Raw genomic sequence first — 17,120 nt, forward strand, 5'->3', positions numbered from 1 at the left:
CAAATCTGTTTAGGTTTGTGACCGTGTGATATCCGATAATCCTGGATTATCTCTTTTAATTTTTACCCTTTTGTCAATTATCCATCTGGTATTCTTGATCTTGTTGTGTACCTGAGACCTTTCTCTCCAATTGTATTTCATTAGCTCCTTGACAATGTCTTAGTAAAGACAAAAACGCTTGGATTTCTGACTTATCATTTTCCTGTGGTATTCGCTTATTTAATGAAGTCATGTGCATCTACTGTGATTTTTTAAGCATTATATATATATATATATATATATATATATATATATATATATATATATATATATATATATATATATATATATATATATATTTTATTTATATTTATATATATATATATATTATATATATATATATATATATATATATATATATATCTATATATATATATATATATATATATATATATATATATATATATATATATATATATATATATATATATATATATTCTATATATATATATATATATATATATATTTATATATATATATATATATATATATATATATATATATATAAATATATATATATATATTTATATATACACATACATACATACATACCACAATTGTCCCGTGGCATACAAACATTAGGAGTGTTCATGGGAAAGGGTAAAGGAGAGATTGTAGACACTTTCAACCATTATTTTTCATTGGCAAAAAGCTACATATTTCAGAGCTAGTGTACCCCATCCCTTTATCATACAATTCCAGGGACCACAGTGGGCAAAGCATGGTTTATGGGTATGGGTAAGGGAAAACACAAAATAAGTGAAATATAAGGACATTAATATCGCTAATAGTTCTTGTTCAAATTAAGGTAAATTCATGAATTGTTATCAAACTAATATCATGCATTAGGCTAAGGACCTGATGCCCTATGTTAGGTTAGGTGAGGTAGGCTAGGTCATTAGCTAATAAAGCCAATATCAGGTACGTAAAACACAGGAAAATTATCTATAAGTTTAAAATGCATTAATGGTTTACAGGAAAATTTTACCCCTTGCATTTTGCAATTAATCCAAAAACCCTAGTTTCCCCTCAATGGCAGATCTTTCAAGGGGGCTGCACTTAGGATTATCATGTGTGTCTATGGAAACGAGTACCTGCTGCACCGGGTTCCATGGACCCCGTGGCACCAGTATCGGTCCTAGGTATTCACCACTGCACAGGGTTCCATGGACCCACATTGCACTGGCACTGCTCCTGAGAATCCTTCCCGGACTGGTAAGGCTTTCTGGTCTATGAAACTGGGCCCGACCCAGCGAGAGAGAGAGTGAGTGCAGAGCATGCTGAAACTACCAGTCGATTCAGAGAAAGTCTTTGTAAGTAAAGACTAAAGGTTTGTGTGTAGGAACAAAATACAAAATTTTTAAGTAATTTGTATTTCACTTAATATACAGACCTGAAATTCTTTACATTTATGGCTCGTCTGAGCTACCCCTCACTCTGATACATGGGCCGATAGGCAAAGTGAGTGCGCACTGATGGGTTTGCAGGGCTTGTGCCCCTACCATCAGTAGTTAACTACCTTGTTTAAATATTAAGAGGCCATTCCCAGCTCACTCTGCAAGTAATATCCTTATGTAAAGACCTTCAGGATTCTATTTTAGGAAAAATACAAATTACATACTATAGTAATTTGTCATGTTTTTGTGATTTCTGAGAGAAGCAACCCTATTGAAATTACATACAAATTTATTAATTTACTATTTATAAAGAGGTAGATGATACTACAAAAGATTACTGAATAATTGTGACAAACAAAAACCCAATTGGATGGAAGAAAAGATTTAGACTGAAATTCAGCTAAGGACAGAGGCCCAAGAAACAAATTATGAACTTAATATGGACATTCTGGAGGAAGTCGATGACCGGGATTTGTGTAAAGTTAAAACGTTATAGGCTAGATGAAAATGTTCCATATGAGATATTATTTTGAGAGAGATTTTATCGATCATAACATTATCATTTTGTACATGAACTTCCCTGCCAGATATATACTTAGCTATAGTCTCCGACGTTCCCGACAGAATTTCAAATCTCGCGGCACACGCGACAGGTAGGTCAGGTGGTCTACCTTACCCGCCGCTGGGTGGCGGGTGTATGAACCAATCTATCTCTCCAGCCAGATTTTTTTCTGTCACTGAAGCGATAACAACTGTTGTCGTTTCATTCCGATAGATTCTTCATTTCTCGCTTGCCTGGAGATTGCTTTGGACTTTTGGTGACGTATTCGCTCTATTTTGGCTTGGCATACGCTGATTGTGGACGTTATTGACTTTGCGCTGGATTTTCCTGTAGAATGTCTGATTTTGATTCTGTTTCCAAAACTCCGGTTTTGTTTAGAGTATGTTTGACTGATGGATGTAAGGTGAGGTTACTGAAAGCTGCGGTTGACCCTCACACTATCTGTGTTAAATGTAGGGGGAATGAATGTTCGTTTAGTAACCCGTGTCAAGAATGTGAGGTTTTGAACGAAGATGAATATAAGGCTCTTTCTTCTTATATTAGGAAACTTGAAAGGGATAGGGTACGTAAAGCTTCTTCCAGGAGTTCGAGCAGGTCGAGAATGAGTGAGAATGAAACTAACATTAATGTAGTCTTGGAACCTTCCTCCCAGGTCTCAGCTCCTGCTCCCCGCACCGAAGCCGTAGATTCGTCTTTGGAGGCGGCGGCCTCAAAAGCTTCCTTGTGTTCTAAGGAAGACAAGACTCTTCGTACTGATCAAGGTAAGAGTGTCAGTGATGATAAGTGCAGTGTACCCAGTGATGTGGAGGGTGCGTCTGACCGGCTCCTTAGTGCCTCCAGGCCTAGACCTCTTCCAGACTCCCAGTTCCAGTGGAGGAGGAAAGTCGAAAGCCGCAGGAGGGCTAGGGAGAGCCGCCACCGGTCAGGCGTCCCCTCGGCAGATCCTGAAGTTCGCTCCCAGGCTGCCTTGGATCGTAAGAAGAAGGATATTCTTCGTCAGTGTTTTTCTTCGTCCTCTTCTCCTTTGCCGAAGCGTGGTTGGAGCTCTAAGGAGGCGTCACGCCCGTTGAAGAGGGCTGCGAAGGCTCCCTTCAGTACGTTAGCGTCCAGCCCAGAAGGCTTTTCTGATGTAGCTTCCTTGCAAGCAAAGAAGCCTAGGAGATCCTGTGATCGCCCTCCTTCTCCCGCTCCTCGTGCTGAGCTTGCTTCGGAAGAAGATCCTGGGGACTCACCTTCTCGAGTGCTAGCGGGCCTACAAGCTCAGATCACAGCCTTGGCGGACTCCTTGGCATCGAGATCACGTAGAAGGAAGGATTTGTCTCTCCCTATCAAGAGATCGAGGCGCTTTTCGTCAGAAGATGCGCTCCTTGTAATCGGCGATCTCCTTCTTTTGAGGATACTTCTACACATCGTAGGATTTCACGAGAGGAACACCACTCCCGTGGCTCCCTCTCGGAGGTGTCGAGGCGCCATTCGTCGGATAGGCGCTCATTGGACTATGAAGATATTTCCCCAGATCGGATTCCTGCCTCAGTAGACGCCCTCCGCCCCTTCTGTTTTCTCCTTCTAGAGTTCGTGCAAGAAGAGAGAGTCGCTCAGGTCATAGAAGACTTATTTCGTCGTCTTCGTCTCGTCTTTCTTCTCCTCGCCTTGTCAGAGAACCTAGGGAATGCCCTTCTGAAAGTAGGCGCGCTTCTCCTTCCGACTACTGTTGTCGGACGTTGGATACCGTGACTTGTAGGCGCTCATCGCATGGAGTTCGCTCCTCCCCTGTAAGACATCAAGAGTCTAGTAGGAGCCCTGCGCCTGGTAGGCGTCCTTCTTTTAGTAGCTGTTCTCCTGGAGAAAGGCGCCTTGATCCTCGTTTGCTTCGTTCTCCTAGTAGGCGCTCTTCGTTCTCGAGGCTCCCTACTCCTGATCGGTCCCCTCTTGCTAGAAGTCAAGAACGCCTCAAGCGCCCTGCTTCTGTTAGGCGGTCGGAGCCTTACAGACGTTCTCCCCTTGGTAAGGATCAAGATCTTATCTTGTCGAACGCCCTGTTCCCTTTAAGCGCTCGGAGCATAGCAGCCGCTCTCCGCTTCGTAGGCATCAAGAGCCTCTCAAGCGCCCTGCTCTGATAGGCGCCCTATTTTTAGCACGCCGCTTGGTAGGCGCCAGGATTCCCTAAGCGCCCTGTGACAGATAGGCGCTCGGCGCCTAGTAGCCGCTCTCCTCACGATCGGCGCCAGGATTTTAGTAGGCGCTCTCCCTCTCGTTATCTCCATAGGAATAGACGTGGTCTTTCTAGGGAAGGGAGTCCTTCCTCTTTTGCTGTTAAGAGTTTGTCTTCGTTTAGGAAGGAATGCGAGATGAGACAAGAATTTTCGGATAAGCGTCCTTCTATTACGACTCGTCGTTTTCCTGTACGCCGCTCTCCTTTGGAATCTTCTCCTCATTCAAGACGTTTGTCTCCTTCATCGCACTGTACCCCAGCTAGGAAATCATCTAAGGATTCTCATAAGGATCCTCATCCTCGTTCTCCTCTTCAAGAAGACCAGGAAGCCTCTGAGGAAGAAGCTAATACATCGGAAACACAGTTTCTTTCTTCGTACAAGAAGCTCACAGAAGCTTCTCCTTCAGGAGTTCGGAGAGTCTTTGAGCCCTACTGCTCTCCTTCCTCCACACTCGTTGTTCTCCACAGCGAAAGCAACGAAAGGATCTTCGTGTGTGAGAATGAAACCGACTCTTTCTATGAAGAAAGCGCTCAAGAGTTTCGGTTCATGGATGCGTACTAAAGAAAAAGCAAGGAAAACTATGTTGTTCCGACACGGCATACAAACCTTCGGTCCTTTTACAATAGGAAGGTACTAGCGGCAGCTGGATAGGTCGTAAGCTTTCGAACAAGGGGTTCGGTAGTTAACTGCTTGTCCGACAGGCGCGCGCGCGCGACTGGGAGGTAAACAAATCACTTTTGCTTTCGGCCTGCTGGCGTGTAGACGTGTATCATTGCTCTCTGCCCGCTTCATCGTCGTTGCTTTCGCATGGTTGTGTTTTTCTTTTTCTATTCATCTAGTGAAACTGAATTGTAAGTACAATCATTTCATATTTATTTCCATTGAATTCAATTGTGAATTAAAGGATCTTGGTTTCTCCACGCCCTCCGATTACCCGAGTGCCGGGACTGAAGGGCGTAAGTGCAGGAATTCATTTTTCCCATAAATGATCCTCGTATTGTGTATGCTCGGTGCCGAGGGGGGTGGGAGAGCACTCGCTCCGAGCTTATATTTTGGTTGGAAATGTGTAGAATGAAAATCGTAAGTAAGTGCCCTTTTCATTTATATTTTTTTGACCTGTATGCTCGTTGCCGAGCGAATGCGCTCGGCACGAAAACTTATTCTGTATGGAAGTGGAATCGCATGTACAGTATTCTTTTTAATAATCCTATATTTATGATTGTAGCAATACTCATTTTGGATCAGTTTCCGCTCTTACCCGGAAATTGATCCTTTCTCCTTTTATTTGAATGAAGTGAAATCGCAAGTGCAGTTCTTTTTCATTTTCATATTTTATTGAGATTGCATTATTTACTTGGATCAATGTTTCCACTATTTCCCGGGAATTGATCCTTCCCCTTTTTATTTTGTATGAAGTGAAATCGCAAGCGCAGTATTCTTTTTCATTTTTCATATATATTTTGATTGCATCAATTCATTATGGATCAACGGTTTCCAGTTCATAATCGGGATGGATCCTTTACTTTTTAAAACCCTTGCGCTCGGTTACCGAGGGCGCAATGCGCTCGCTCCGAGCCCTTATTCATTGTGAAGAGAATCGTAATGCAAGATTCTTTTTCATGTTATTCCTTTTATTATTGATTGCATCAATATTTATTTTGGTTCAAGTTCCGCTCAGTCAGGGAATTGATCCTTATGCCCTTGCATTCGGTGCCGAGGGCACGATTGCTCTCGGGCTCTTATTATTATTGTGGGTACATGGGTGTGCTGTGCGGGGTGGGGAACGAGAATCTCTCCCCCCCCCCCGCCCCCCCCCCCCCCCACTCAGCTCCCACAGATGCCCTTCCCCTTCGGGGGGGAGGTTATCTGGATTCTTATCCTCGCCCGATCCGTCGAGCGCGGGGAGGGCGCTCGGTGCCCGATGTAACAATTGTATTCGGGGTCTTCCGCTCGTTCGGTGTGGGGCTCACCCCCTGCGCGAGGGGACTTCCCCCCCACTAATCACTACAACTGTTTATTTCTGCAGGTGCTATTGCCACGAGGGTGGACCTTGGTGAGGTATGGGCGTCCTTCGATTTGCAGGGCGTGCCTAGTGTCCAGGGCGGCGGTTCTATGTCTGGGCCTGCTGCGGTCACCCATGGAGTGGTGACCACGACAACGATATCGACTCCAGGTGACGACGTCCCTCCTCACCTGTGTACTCGCCTCATGTGGTAACAGTCTTGCCTACAGCCGCTGTGAAGTGCCGTTCGCCCGTACCGAGAAGGGGGTTTTTTTTTTGGGGGCGTGCCGCCGCCGCTTGTGGTTGCTGCGCTGCCGCGACCACACTTCCGCTGCCCTAGAGCTCGCCCCTGGACTGCCGCCAGTACAGGATGTTGCTGGCTGCTGCTCCACCTCCGTGTTTCCGGTGCTGCCTGCCGTACTGCCGATTCTGTACTGACTGTCATGCAGTTGCTGCGCTGGCTGTCCTGCCGTTGCTGCGCTGGCTGTCCCTGCCGATGCTGTGCTGGCTGTGCCTGCTGTTCCTGAGATCCCATACCTGCTGACGTCGTCCCTGTTTCGTGGTGGTAACTACCCCCAGACTTTGGTCTGTCTGTACAGGTGCGTCCGGGCCCTGTGGCTTCGGCTACAGCAGCCCCGGCTCCGCCCTGGATGGCAGATCTTACGTCTGTCCTGAGGAAGCTGACGAAGAAAGAGGAGGAACTCGCCCTCATCTTCTTCATCGTCGTCGGCTGCCGCCTCTTCCCCTTCGACTTCTAAGGCTTCACAGCCGAGGAAGAAGAAGGTTGCCTCCTCCCTCCCTAATGAAGTCTCCCCTCGGAAGCTTCTCGGGACCCGTCTCACCTCGTGGGACGGGAGGGTTCCTTCCGCTGGTCCTCCTGCTCTTCGGGAGTGGGGCCCGTCTCTTCTTCCGCAAGGAAGGAAGACTACGGAAACCAGAGGGGTACTTCCTCGCCTGGTGTCAGTGGTTCTGCCTCTGCATCAGGGTCCGTCTCGGCCTCTCGTTCGCGGGAGGTACCGAGTGTACGGTCGCCTACCAGCTACCGTGCAGCCAGGAACCAGACCTCAAGCCCGCTCAGCGTCAGGTTCACGGCACGGAGCGGAAGATGGTGACAGCTGCTCACGCGACTCTCACCAGACCAGCTCTCGCTCTCGCGGCGACCAGCTGGCTACCTGGGATGGACGTGGACGGTCCACGACCGGCCACGGGCTGAGGCTGGGAAGAGGTCCCCCCCGTTCGCCGGTGCCAGCCACGGCTGGAACCAGCGACGTGACGTGCCGTGACGGACAAGCACCGGTCTCACTGTGACAGTGGAGCCTGCAGGTCGCTGACCGTCGCTCTCACAGAGAGCGATCGGGTACGGCAACCAGCACCAGCTCTTCTGACACTCGAGATCACGGGGCCGCTGTGCTCAGTCCAGCCGTTCTCCACAGCGAGGACGGTTCGACCAGGCCTGCAGCTCGATCGCCACCGCGGGTTGACGATCGCCTGCAGCCCTCCAAGCCTGCTGGTTCTGCCAGCGAGCGAGGAGGGAGCGTTTCAGGTCTGCCTCTCCCGTACCTTCAACCTCCTCGGGTTACACCGGGAGGAGCGGAGGTATTGAGGATGATCGTGAGGGGTGCGCCCCACATGATCCACCACGACGCCTTACGTGCCAGGCACGGTTCTTGGACCGGCCAGGACGTAAAGCGCAAGTGGAATGGAGAAGACCGAGAGGACTGTCGCTGTTTCCCCCTTCTTAGGAGGAAGGTTCTCGGAATATGCTCTTGTTCGAAGGGCTTAACGGTCCTACTCTGCAAGATGCTGTGACTTCCGAGATCCAGAGGAACTTTGCCGAGGTTATGGCGCTGATTTGTCAGCACAACGACCTCGGGAAGGATCGCCGCTCCCACCAGCAGAGCCACGTCTCGGCTCGAGTCGTTTTGGGGCCCGAGAGGGAACCCAAATTGACGGTGGGTCTGCCGCGATCGGAGCTTGCCAACTGTGTTGAACCAGGTAGTCTCTCGTCTCCGGACAAGGAGGCTCTCTCAGTTCTGGCGGTCGAACAAGCTACTTCACCTCCTCTACTGCGGACAGAGGCATTTCGGTCCTCCTGAGAGGTTTCGACCTCGACGAGGACTGGAATGAGTCGGAGGACGGTATCGGCTCTCTCCGTCAGGTGTCGATCAGCCCCCCACCAGACAACGTTCACAGTGGCGGCAGACCCTTACCTACAGTATGAGTTCGTAACCCTCCTCGGGAAAACGTTTTCTCCTGACGAGACGTTTTCCCAGGCTCTGAGAGGCCATCGCCGTAAGGCGATGGCTGCTCCTTTTCTTCTCCAACTGCTAGTTCCGCTGGGAAGGCGAGCCAGTATCCAATTCCTCCCCCATTCCCTCTCTCCTTACGGCTACGAGGGAAAGGGAGGGATCCTACAGAGATTTCTCTGTAAGATCCCACGTTAGGGGCTGCGCTACGGGGGGACCATTCGGGTCCTACCTCACGTAAGCCCCGTCGTTGAGGAGGGATCCTGCCCCCTTTCTCGATTTCTACGGGAACGAGAGGGCCACCAGCCGATATCGTTTGACGAAATTCGGTGGGGGTTTCGCAGAGCTTAATACGGAATTTCTGCGCACTCGAGTTTTCGAGTTTTTTACGATCTCCAAACACTTAGGCGAGACCACGGTCCAAAGTGAGCGAGTCCCCGATAATTGTACACGATAACGGGAACCTCGCTTATTGCTTCGATTCCTATTTCTAGCATTTGGAGAACTGCGCTGAAAGAGAGGTATTCACCAGTAGGCGATTAACCTGGAGAGAAAACGGTACGGGACTTCCAGTTTGCTTTGAATTCGTCTTCGGTATTCTGTTCACATTGAGCTTTCCTTTGGGAAAAGACTTTTCTCCTCGGGGGCTCTTGACTAGAGACGAGGCGTCGATCTCCAATCCTCATTCTCATTCCTCGGGGGAAAAGAATTTAGGATGGAGGTTCGTGGTACGAACCTACAAATATAATTTACGTATATACCCTCGCGACATGTTCTTTAAACTTTGATTGTCGGGGTGCATCCGATTAATCTACGGTTTGTGACCGAGAACGAATTGTATCTTGAACTGCAACTCGGGGTTACCTGCAACCTCCAGCAGTTATCAGTTTTCGATTTTAGATACTTGGTATTGTCACGACAACACCAAATCAGCTTTTGTATTTACCGAATCCGTTTCGTTTAAATATAATTGCTCGAGCGTATTCTTTATGCTCGATGGTTCTAGCCGAACGCATTCCTTCGTGGAAGGGATTAACTGGCAACTCAGGATGACGAGTCACCGAGAGCTACTGCGTATTGAAACCTGCCTGATAGCAGCTCAGTATCAGCTAGGTCTCCGAGATGCACGGTCGGTTACGTCTCTCTCTCCCCTGGTTGATTGACTACCGAACCATATCTCTACCCAACAATCATGGACTTAGGTCTCTGATTAACGGGGATTCTCGCCAATAATGAAGGACCATCTACTGCTGTGACGCTCGATTGCATCGCCTTCGACATTGCGAGAATTTTCAACAGAGATATCTCTTCAACTCTCTCATCTTTCTGTTTACCGCACGGTAACAGAAGTCTGTACTAGTCTCCCGCTGCATCGCACCGCGATAATGCGAATGATTTTTGCAGACATCTGAGTTTGTCTTCAAAATATCTCGTATTCATAGGTGTGCAATTATTCATTGTTCGCCCCGAATTAACAGACGTGTCAGAAGACATCGCCTACTCTCCGACCTGACAGCTCTACTTCCAAATGTTCAGCCCATGAGAAGCAGTTCTTAGGCAGTATTTCCCGTGTCTTCATTACTGAAAGCGCTCCGCTTTTTTGATTGCAAACTACGATCCTCACCGGACAGCAATGAATAGCGGTTAGCGTTCTCAGTCTTTGTAGCACAGGTCAGAATCTTGAGAATCCTTCTCTCGGTTCAGCTGTGAAGACGTAGGTTGCATTTTCTGTACACCTTCGTCTTCAACGACACATAGTGTTGTTCTCCTTAGCTGAGAATCAACTATACTATGAAATATCTTGCCATCAGGACCTCGGTCTCTAGAAGGCAATTGACTTTCGCCTGTTGGGCACATGCCTTAAGAGAATCATCACCTCGCCTTCTGGCATCGGTGACGAACAATTATTTGTTTTTTTAGTCTCTTGGCATAACCCATTTTAAGGCGAAAGGTCACGTGACTTGCTCGGGTGCTTGGACAATTGCCTCCTACCGAACGCAGTCAGTCGGCAGCTGTCAGAGCGCCCAAGTCAGTTACGAACTTCGCTGTGGACTTAGTTCGGTTGTTCCATAACAGTCTTTCTTCGTCCTAACGGCTTGTCACAGTACCCATACCATCGACACCCACCATTGAGTGTCGGTGTCTATCCACTACCGAGAAGAACTTCACTGCATGGGGATAGGAGAAGTGAGACACTTCGCTGCAGACGGATAGACCAGTATGGGTACAGGACATCACCGAAGTCGAGAAGAGGGATAGGTCATACGACCATTCCCTTCTTTTCCTCTGAGGTAATTGCATGACTTTTCCTGCGAAGTCAAGCATCCAGGGGATGGGGATTCGTGACGCTCGATTTCGTACGACTTCGTAGCGAAGACTCAGAACCCTTCGGTTCCTGACGATTGGTTCGAGTCCTTCACAAATCCCCACCCACCCCCTCCCCTAATGGACGTTCACCGCCTTCGATGCGAAGGAGATGCTGCTTTGTCCTGTGAAAGCGCGACTGCGCTTTTCTGAAGAAACTCGACATCCCAGGCTGAGTGTTGAAGACTCTTCGTCAGCACCAAGATGACCTAGAAGTACACTCCCCTCGAGTTACACAAGAACTTCTCCGTGGCGCAGGTACTGAAGGCAGGGGTCTGGTACAACCAGACCACTGGCACCTCCTTCTACCTTTGGATATTGCCACAGGTCCTTGGATCGTTTTTTTTCCTTGGGACCCGTGGTGGCTGCTCAACACGTTGTGTAGCTAACCCAGACCCTAGCAGGCTGAACAGCATCGAGTCCTGGTGTGACTGTAAGAATAGATAAGTGAATGAGAGAGTGACTGGCTTCTCTTCCTATCTTTTTCTCCCCCTCCCCCTCTACCTGTGGGTAGAGGGATACGGTCATCACTGCTGGATAAGGACGAGATGCAGGTGAGCTACTCGACAGAGCCCCATCCTATCCCTTTCACTAGGGATGGGAGCGAATATCCACACCTTCCTACAAGGGGGGGGGAAGTGGATGCCAACCAGAGACAAACCATAACTTTATGTTGCCTCTTGCAAATAGGAACTTGTTCTTGTTTGCTGGTACGAAGAGATACGCTTGCCTCTCTCTAGTACTTGTCCAGAGGTCTGACCATTGATCCTGCAGTGCACACCCCGATCAATCGGACAGAGGCTTGGATCCCTCCCTCGCTCTTACGACCAGGGAGGCATTCCAAGGTTGGGCGAACACCAGTCTGTTCACAAAAGACTCAGATTCCTCCCACCAAGAAGTGAGTCTTCCTATTGTAAAAGGACCGAAGGTTTGTATGCCGTGTCGGAACAAATGACAATTTGTCCAAAATTGCATTTTTCCTAACTATACAAACCTGAGGTCCTTTTACACATAGTCCCACCTCATGCCACCCCTCACTCTGCAGTTTTTGCTTGGGCCAAAAGCAAAAGTGATTTGTTTACCTCCCAGTCGCGCATGCGCGCCTGTCGGACAAGCAGTTAACTACCGAACCCCTTGTTCGAAAGCTTACGACCTATCCAGCTGCCGCTAGTACCTTCCTATTGTAAAAGGACCTCAGGTTTGTATATTTAGGAAAAATGCAATTTTGGACAAATTGTCATTTTGCCTTCCCTCCGTCGAAGCTTTCAGGATGGACAGGATTTTGATATGAGACAGGTGAACCCTTGGGACTGGGCCTTCCGTCTTCAGCTGATGCAGATTTTTCGGCACAAGTAGACGCCACTAGAAGATCAGCTTCGAATTTGGCCAAAACTACGTGGGCAATGAATGAAATAGATCACATTCTAAAAGGCATTTTTAGAGTCTTGGAAGTTTTCAACTTTCTCGATTGGTCCCTCGGAATCCTAGCCAAGAAAACTCAAGGACCGGACACGTTTTCTCCGGAGGATTTGAATTGTGTCTTATCCTGTATGGATAAATCGGTGAGGGATGGGGCCAGCGAAATAGCTTCACTATTTGGGGCAGGGGTCTTGAAGAAAAGATCAGTATTTTGCTCATTTTTAACAAAGTCTGTCTCAAACCTGCACAGAGATCATCTTTGCTTTTGCCCCTGCTCTCTACGCAGCTGTTTCCTAAACACCTGGTTCAAGACATTTCGAAGGCTCTCCTCTGGCCAAAGCTACGCAGGACCTTCTAGTGCAGTCTGCAAGGAAGCCGCGCCCTACCTTCCAGACTAAGACGAAGAAAGCGAAGCCGACCTCTCAGGAACCCTTTCGAGGGGCTTCTACCTCTAGATCCTCTTCGTTCAGAGGTCGGAAACCAAATAGAAGAGGAGCACTTTTACGAAGTCAATCAAACCTCCCAAGTAAGACTCAAGTCTTTCAGACAACTGTAGGCGCCAGGCTTTTACAGTTTGCAGAAGTCTGGGCCCAGAAAGACGCAGATGCCTGGACCCTGTCAATTTTGAGGAAGGGCTACCTCATCCCGTTCTCTTCGAGGCCTCCCTTGACGAATACCCCGAGGGAGTTGACGGCCAGATACAGGGACCCCATCATGAATCAAGCCCTCCGACTAGCGGTAGATCAGATACTGGAAAAGGAGGCGATCGAACTAGTGGCAGATCATCTTTCGGCAGGCTTTTGCAACCGCCTGTTCCTAGTTCCGAAATCCTCAGGGGGATGGAGACCGGTGTTGGACGTAAGCGCCCTGAACTTCTTCGTCGAAAAGAAGAAGTTCACAATGGAGACCACTGCCGGGCTGTTAGCAGCACTCCGTCCAGGGGACTGGATGGTGTCCTTGGACTTACAGGACGCTTACTTCCACGTACCAATCCATCCTTCCTCGAGGAAGTTTCTAAGATTCATGATGGGGGGAAGAATCTTCCAATTCAGGGGCCCTGTTGTTTTGGCCTCTCGACGGCCCCCCAAGTCTTTACGGCCATCATGAGGAATGTAGCACAATGGCTTCACTTAGAAGGGGTGAGGATTTCGCTCTACCTCGACGATTGGCTTATAAGAGCCAATTCCAGAGATCGTGTCTGAAGGACTTGAAGAAAACCCTGGATTTGACTTATTCCTTAGGACTTCTGGTCAATCTGCAGAAGTCAAGTCTGATTCCCGCTCAAGAGTGCGTTTATCTGGGGATCCAGATGAACTCTGAGTTTTTGGGCTTTTCCGTCACAGGAAGGAGAGGATAGGCGGGGACTCGAAAAAGTAACAACCTTCTTAGGGAAAGAAGTATGCACAGTGAGGGAGTGGCGCGGTGAGTCTGCTGGGGACGCTCCTCCACCTGGAGCAATTTGTTTCCCTAGGAAGGTTGCACCCGAGACCGCTCCAATTCTTTCTTCATCGGAATTTGGAGTCGTCCTTCTCAGGATTGAAGTTCTCCCTGTCAATTTCTCATCAAATCAAGGAGTTAGCATGGTGGGCGGATCCCAACAGTTCTCGCAGGGACTGTCTCTTCAATCCCAGAACCCCAACCTGGTGTTGTTCTCCGATGCGTCGGAAACAGGTTGGGGGGCGACTCTGGGGAACCAAGGAGGTGTCAGTTTCCAGGGCCTGGGTGGGGGACCAGTCTTCCTGGCACATCAACAGGAAAGAACCAATAGCTGTGTGGCTTGCTCTGAAGGAGTTCGAGTCAGATGTGACAGGAGCAGTTGTGCAAATAAAACTCGGACAACACCACGGCTCTGGCATACATCAGAAACAGGGGGGACGCATTCCTTCTCTCTGTACGAAACAGCAAGAGATCTTCTGTGGACAGAAGAAAGGGGGATAAAACTTCTCACCAGATTCGTACAGGGAAAAGGAAAGGAGTAAGGGCAGATCTCCTCAGCAGGAAAGATCAGGTCCTTCCCACAGAGTGGACTCTGAACCAAGATGTTTGCCGGAGCCTTTGGAAGTTGTTGGGGCAGGCCTCTCTTAGACCTGTTTGCAACTTCAAAGAACAAAAGACTGGATCCTTTATTGCTCACCCATCTCGGATCCAAGAGCAATAGGGATAGACGCTCTCCTACTCGATTGGAAAGGACTCGACGTATACGCGTTTCCCCCCTTCAAGATTCTGGGGTTGACTTTAAAAATGTTCGCCGAGTCAGATTCCGCGAGGATGACTTTGATAGCTCCCTTTTGGCCAGCACAAGATTGGTTCACAGAGGTGCTGGAATGGCTGGTGGATTTTCCAAGATCGCTTCCTCTAAGGAGCGATCTACTCAGACAGCCCCACTTCGACAGTACCACAAAAACCTCCCCGCTCTCAGTCTGACTGGCTTCAGACTGTCCAGAAACTGGTCAGAGCGAAAGGCTTTTCGTCAGCAGCTGCTAAGGTAATCGCTAGAGCGAGGAGGTCTTCCACCTTACGAGTGTACCAGTCGAAGTGGGGATGTCTCAGAAGATGGTGCAAGAGGAATAACGTTTCCTCTTCCAGTACCTCTGTGAATCAAATTGCAGACTTCTTTTTATTCTTAAAGACAAGAATGTGGCTTAGTCGTTTCGACGATTAAAGGCTATCGTAGTATGTTGGCGAATGTCTTCAGGCACAGGGGCCTCAACTTATCGGAAGATAGGACCTACAGGACCTTAATTAGGTCTTTTGATACAATGAAAATGCAGTCTCCTAAGCACCTAGCTGGAATTTGGATGTAGTCCTTCAATTCCTTGGGTCCTCTAGGTTTGAACCCCCTAATTCAGCCTCATTCAGAGACCTTACTAGGAAGACTCTGTTTTTGATGGCTCTAGCTTCCGCCAGAAGAGTGAGTGAGCTTCAGGCGATTGATGGTAATGTGGGTTTTAAGGAGGACTCTCTCATTTGCTCTTTCCTTCTTGGTTTTCTTGCGAAGAATGAAAACCCATCAAGTCCATGGCCCAAGAACTTCGAGATTCGTGGGTTATCTTCTTTGGTAGGAGAAGAACCTGAGAGAACTCTTTGCCCAGTGAGAATGGTAAAATACTACCTTAGAAGAAAAGAGCAACTGAAAGCTAACCGAGAGGTCCTGTGGTGTTCAGTAAAAGACCCTACTCGTCCATTGTCGAAGAACGCATTGTCCTTCTTCTTGAGAAGCCTTATCAAAGAAGCACACGGATCCTGCAGAGAAGAACATCTTAGGCTTCTTAAAGTGAAAGCACACGAAGTAAGAGCATAGCAACTTCTCTTGCTTTCAACAAGAATATGTCCGTGCGAAATCTGATGGAGACACGTTCTGGAGATGTCAGTCGTGTTCGCGAACCACTACTTACGTGATGTGAGAATCACTTACGAAAAATGCTTCGCCTTTGGCCGTACGTATCTGCGGATTCAGTGCTGGGGCAGGGAGCTGGAACTCATCCTGTTTAGTAGTATAAATTTTTCCCCTTGTATTTGTTGTTGTTGGTTGCCTTAAAGAGGATGCATGAAGGCATCTCTTTAGGTCGTAATACTAATCTTTAGTAGTTTGGTTAGGTGGTCTGATGAGTGTGGCTCCTTGCAGTAGTAGTGGTTAGGACCTGTTAAGATAGGGACGAACTCCCTTTAACAGGATCCGACTTGGATTCTACCACACAAAGGGATCATATATCCCAGTGGTAGATCCAAGAGTCTTTCAGCATCAGGTCACGTCTTAGCTGTAGCTCTCCAGGCAACGCAGACTCAGAGACAGTATCAATGAAGTCTTCTGCCTGAACAGGTAAGAACCAAGGTTATTTATATCCTACAACATCAGTTGTTTCTTATCTCTCCTTATTACTTTAGCTGTCTCTTACCCTCCACCAAGGGTGCCAATCAGCTAAGTATATATCTGGCAGGGAAGTTCATGTACAAAAATGATATTGTTAAACTACAATAAAGTTTTGTACATACTTACCTGGCAGATATATACGTCTAATGGCCCACCCAGCCTCCCCTCAGGAGACAGATGAAAGAAAAAAATCTGGCTGGAGAGATAGATTGGTTCATACACCTGCCACCCAGCAGCGGGTAAGGTAGACCACCTGACCTACCTGTCGCGTGTGCCGCAAGATTTGAAATTCTGTCGGAAACGTCAGAGACTATAGCTAAGTATATATCTGCCAGGTAAGTATGTACAAAACTTTATTGTAGTTTAACAATATCATTTTTATTATTTTGACCTAGAAATTAATCGTAAGAATTACTTGACATGTAACAGATGTAACATATCTCCCAAAGCATATGTTTACTCTGTATATTTCTTCTGTTTTCCAGTATTGGTGATTGACTGAATGAAGATGGAGAGTCAAGTAGATGACTGGAATAGGGTAAATATTGCTGCTCCTCCATTTACAACACTGCTATATTCATGGAATGAGGATAGTGAAGTTTTGCGTAAGTATTGGTCTTTTGAGTCCAGTGTCCATAATTAAAAAAGAATATCTTTTTAAGGCTATTTTCAGGTAATGATTGCTTACAATACATGGCTGTATTATGGAGAAAATTAATAACATCTTGCCATTTATGTATGCAAACAACCACAAGGGATCTTGACTAAAGTAAGCAATTATCAAAGGCTGGCAGAGTAGTAATAAGGCACATACAGAACTTTGAGATGACAAATGAAAAATATGGTCAGTGTTTGATGAATATGGGAGATTTATGCACAAACCTTTAATACAGGATAAGGACTGGAATCAAAGTTGAAATCCAGATGAAGAGAGACAAAGGAAAAAAAAAAAAAAACAATAAAGACACCAAGACTAACAAGCCAAATCTTCTGAAACAGTAGTGCCT

General features: G+C 47.5%; 1 protein-coding gene across 1 annotated transcript in view; it reads left to right on the plus strand.

The window, feature by feature from the left end:
- The window catches only part of LOC135224881 (uncharacterized), a 115,526-nt gene that overhangs the window by 27,422 nt on the left and 70,984 nt on the right, over positions 1 to 17,120 (plus strand). Inside the window, exon 2 of the mRNA XM_064264204.1 lies at positions 16,599 to 16,718. Within this exon, the coding sequence (XP_064120274.1) occupies positions 16,616 to 16,718 (103 nt within the window). The 5' untranslated portion in view covers positions 16,599 to 16,615. The remainder of the gene's footprint in view (positions 1 to 16,598; positions 16,719 to 17,120) is intronic.

This window comes from Macrobrachium nipponense, chromosome 12 (assembly GCF_015104395.2).
Source record: "Macrobrachium nipponense isolate FS-2020 chromosome 12, ASM1510439v2, whole genome shotgun sequence".
NCBI classification, from domain to species: domain Eukaryota; kingdom Metazoa; phylum Arthropoda; class Malacostraca; order Decapoda; family Palaemonidae; genus Macrobrachium; species Macrobrachium nipponense.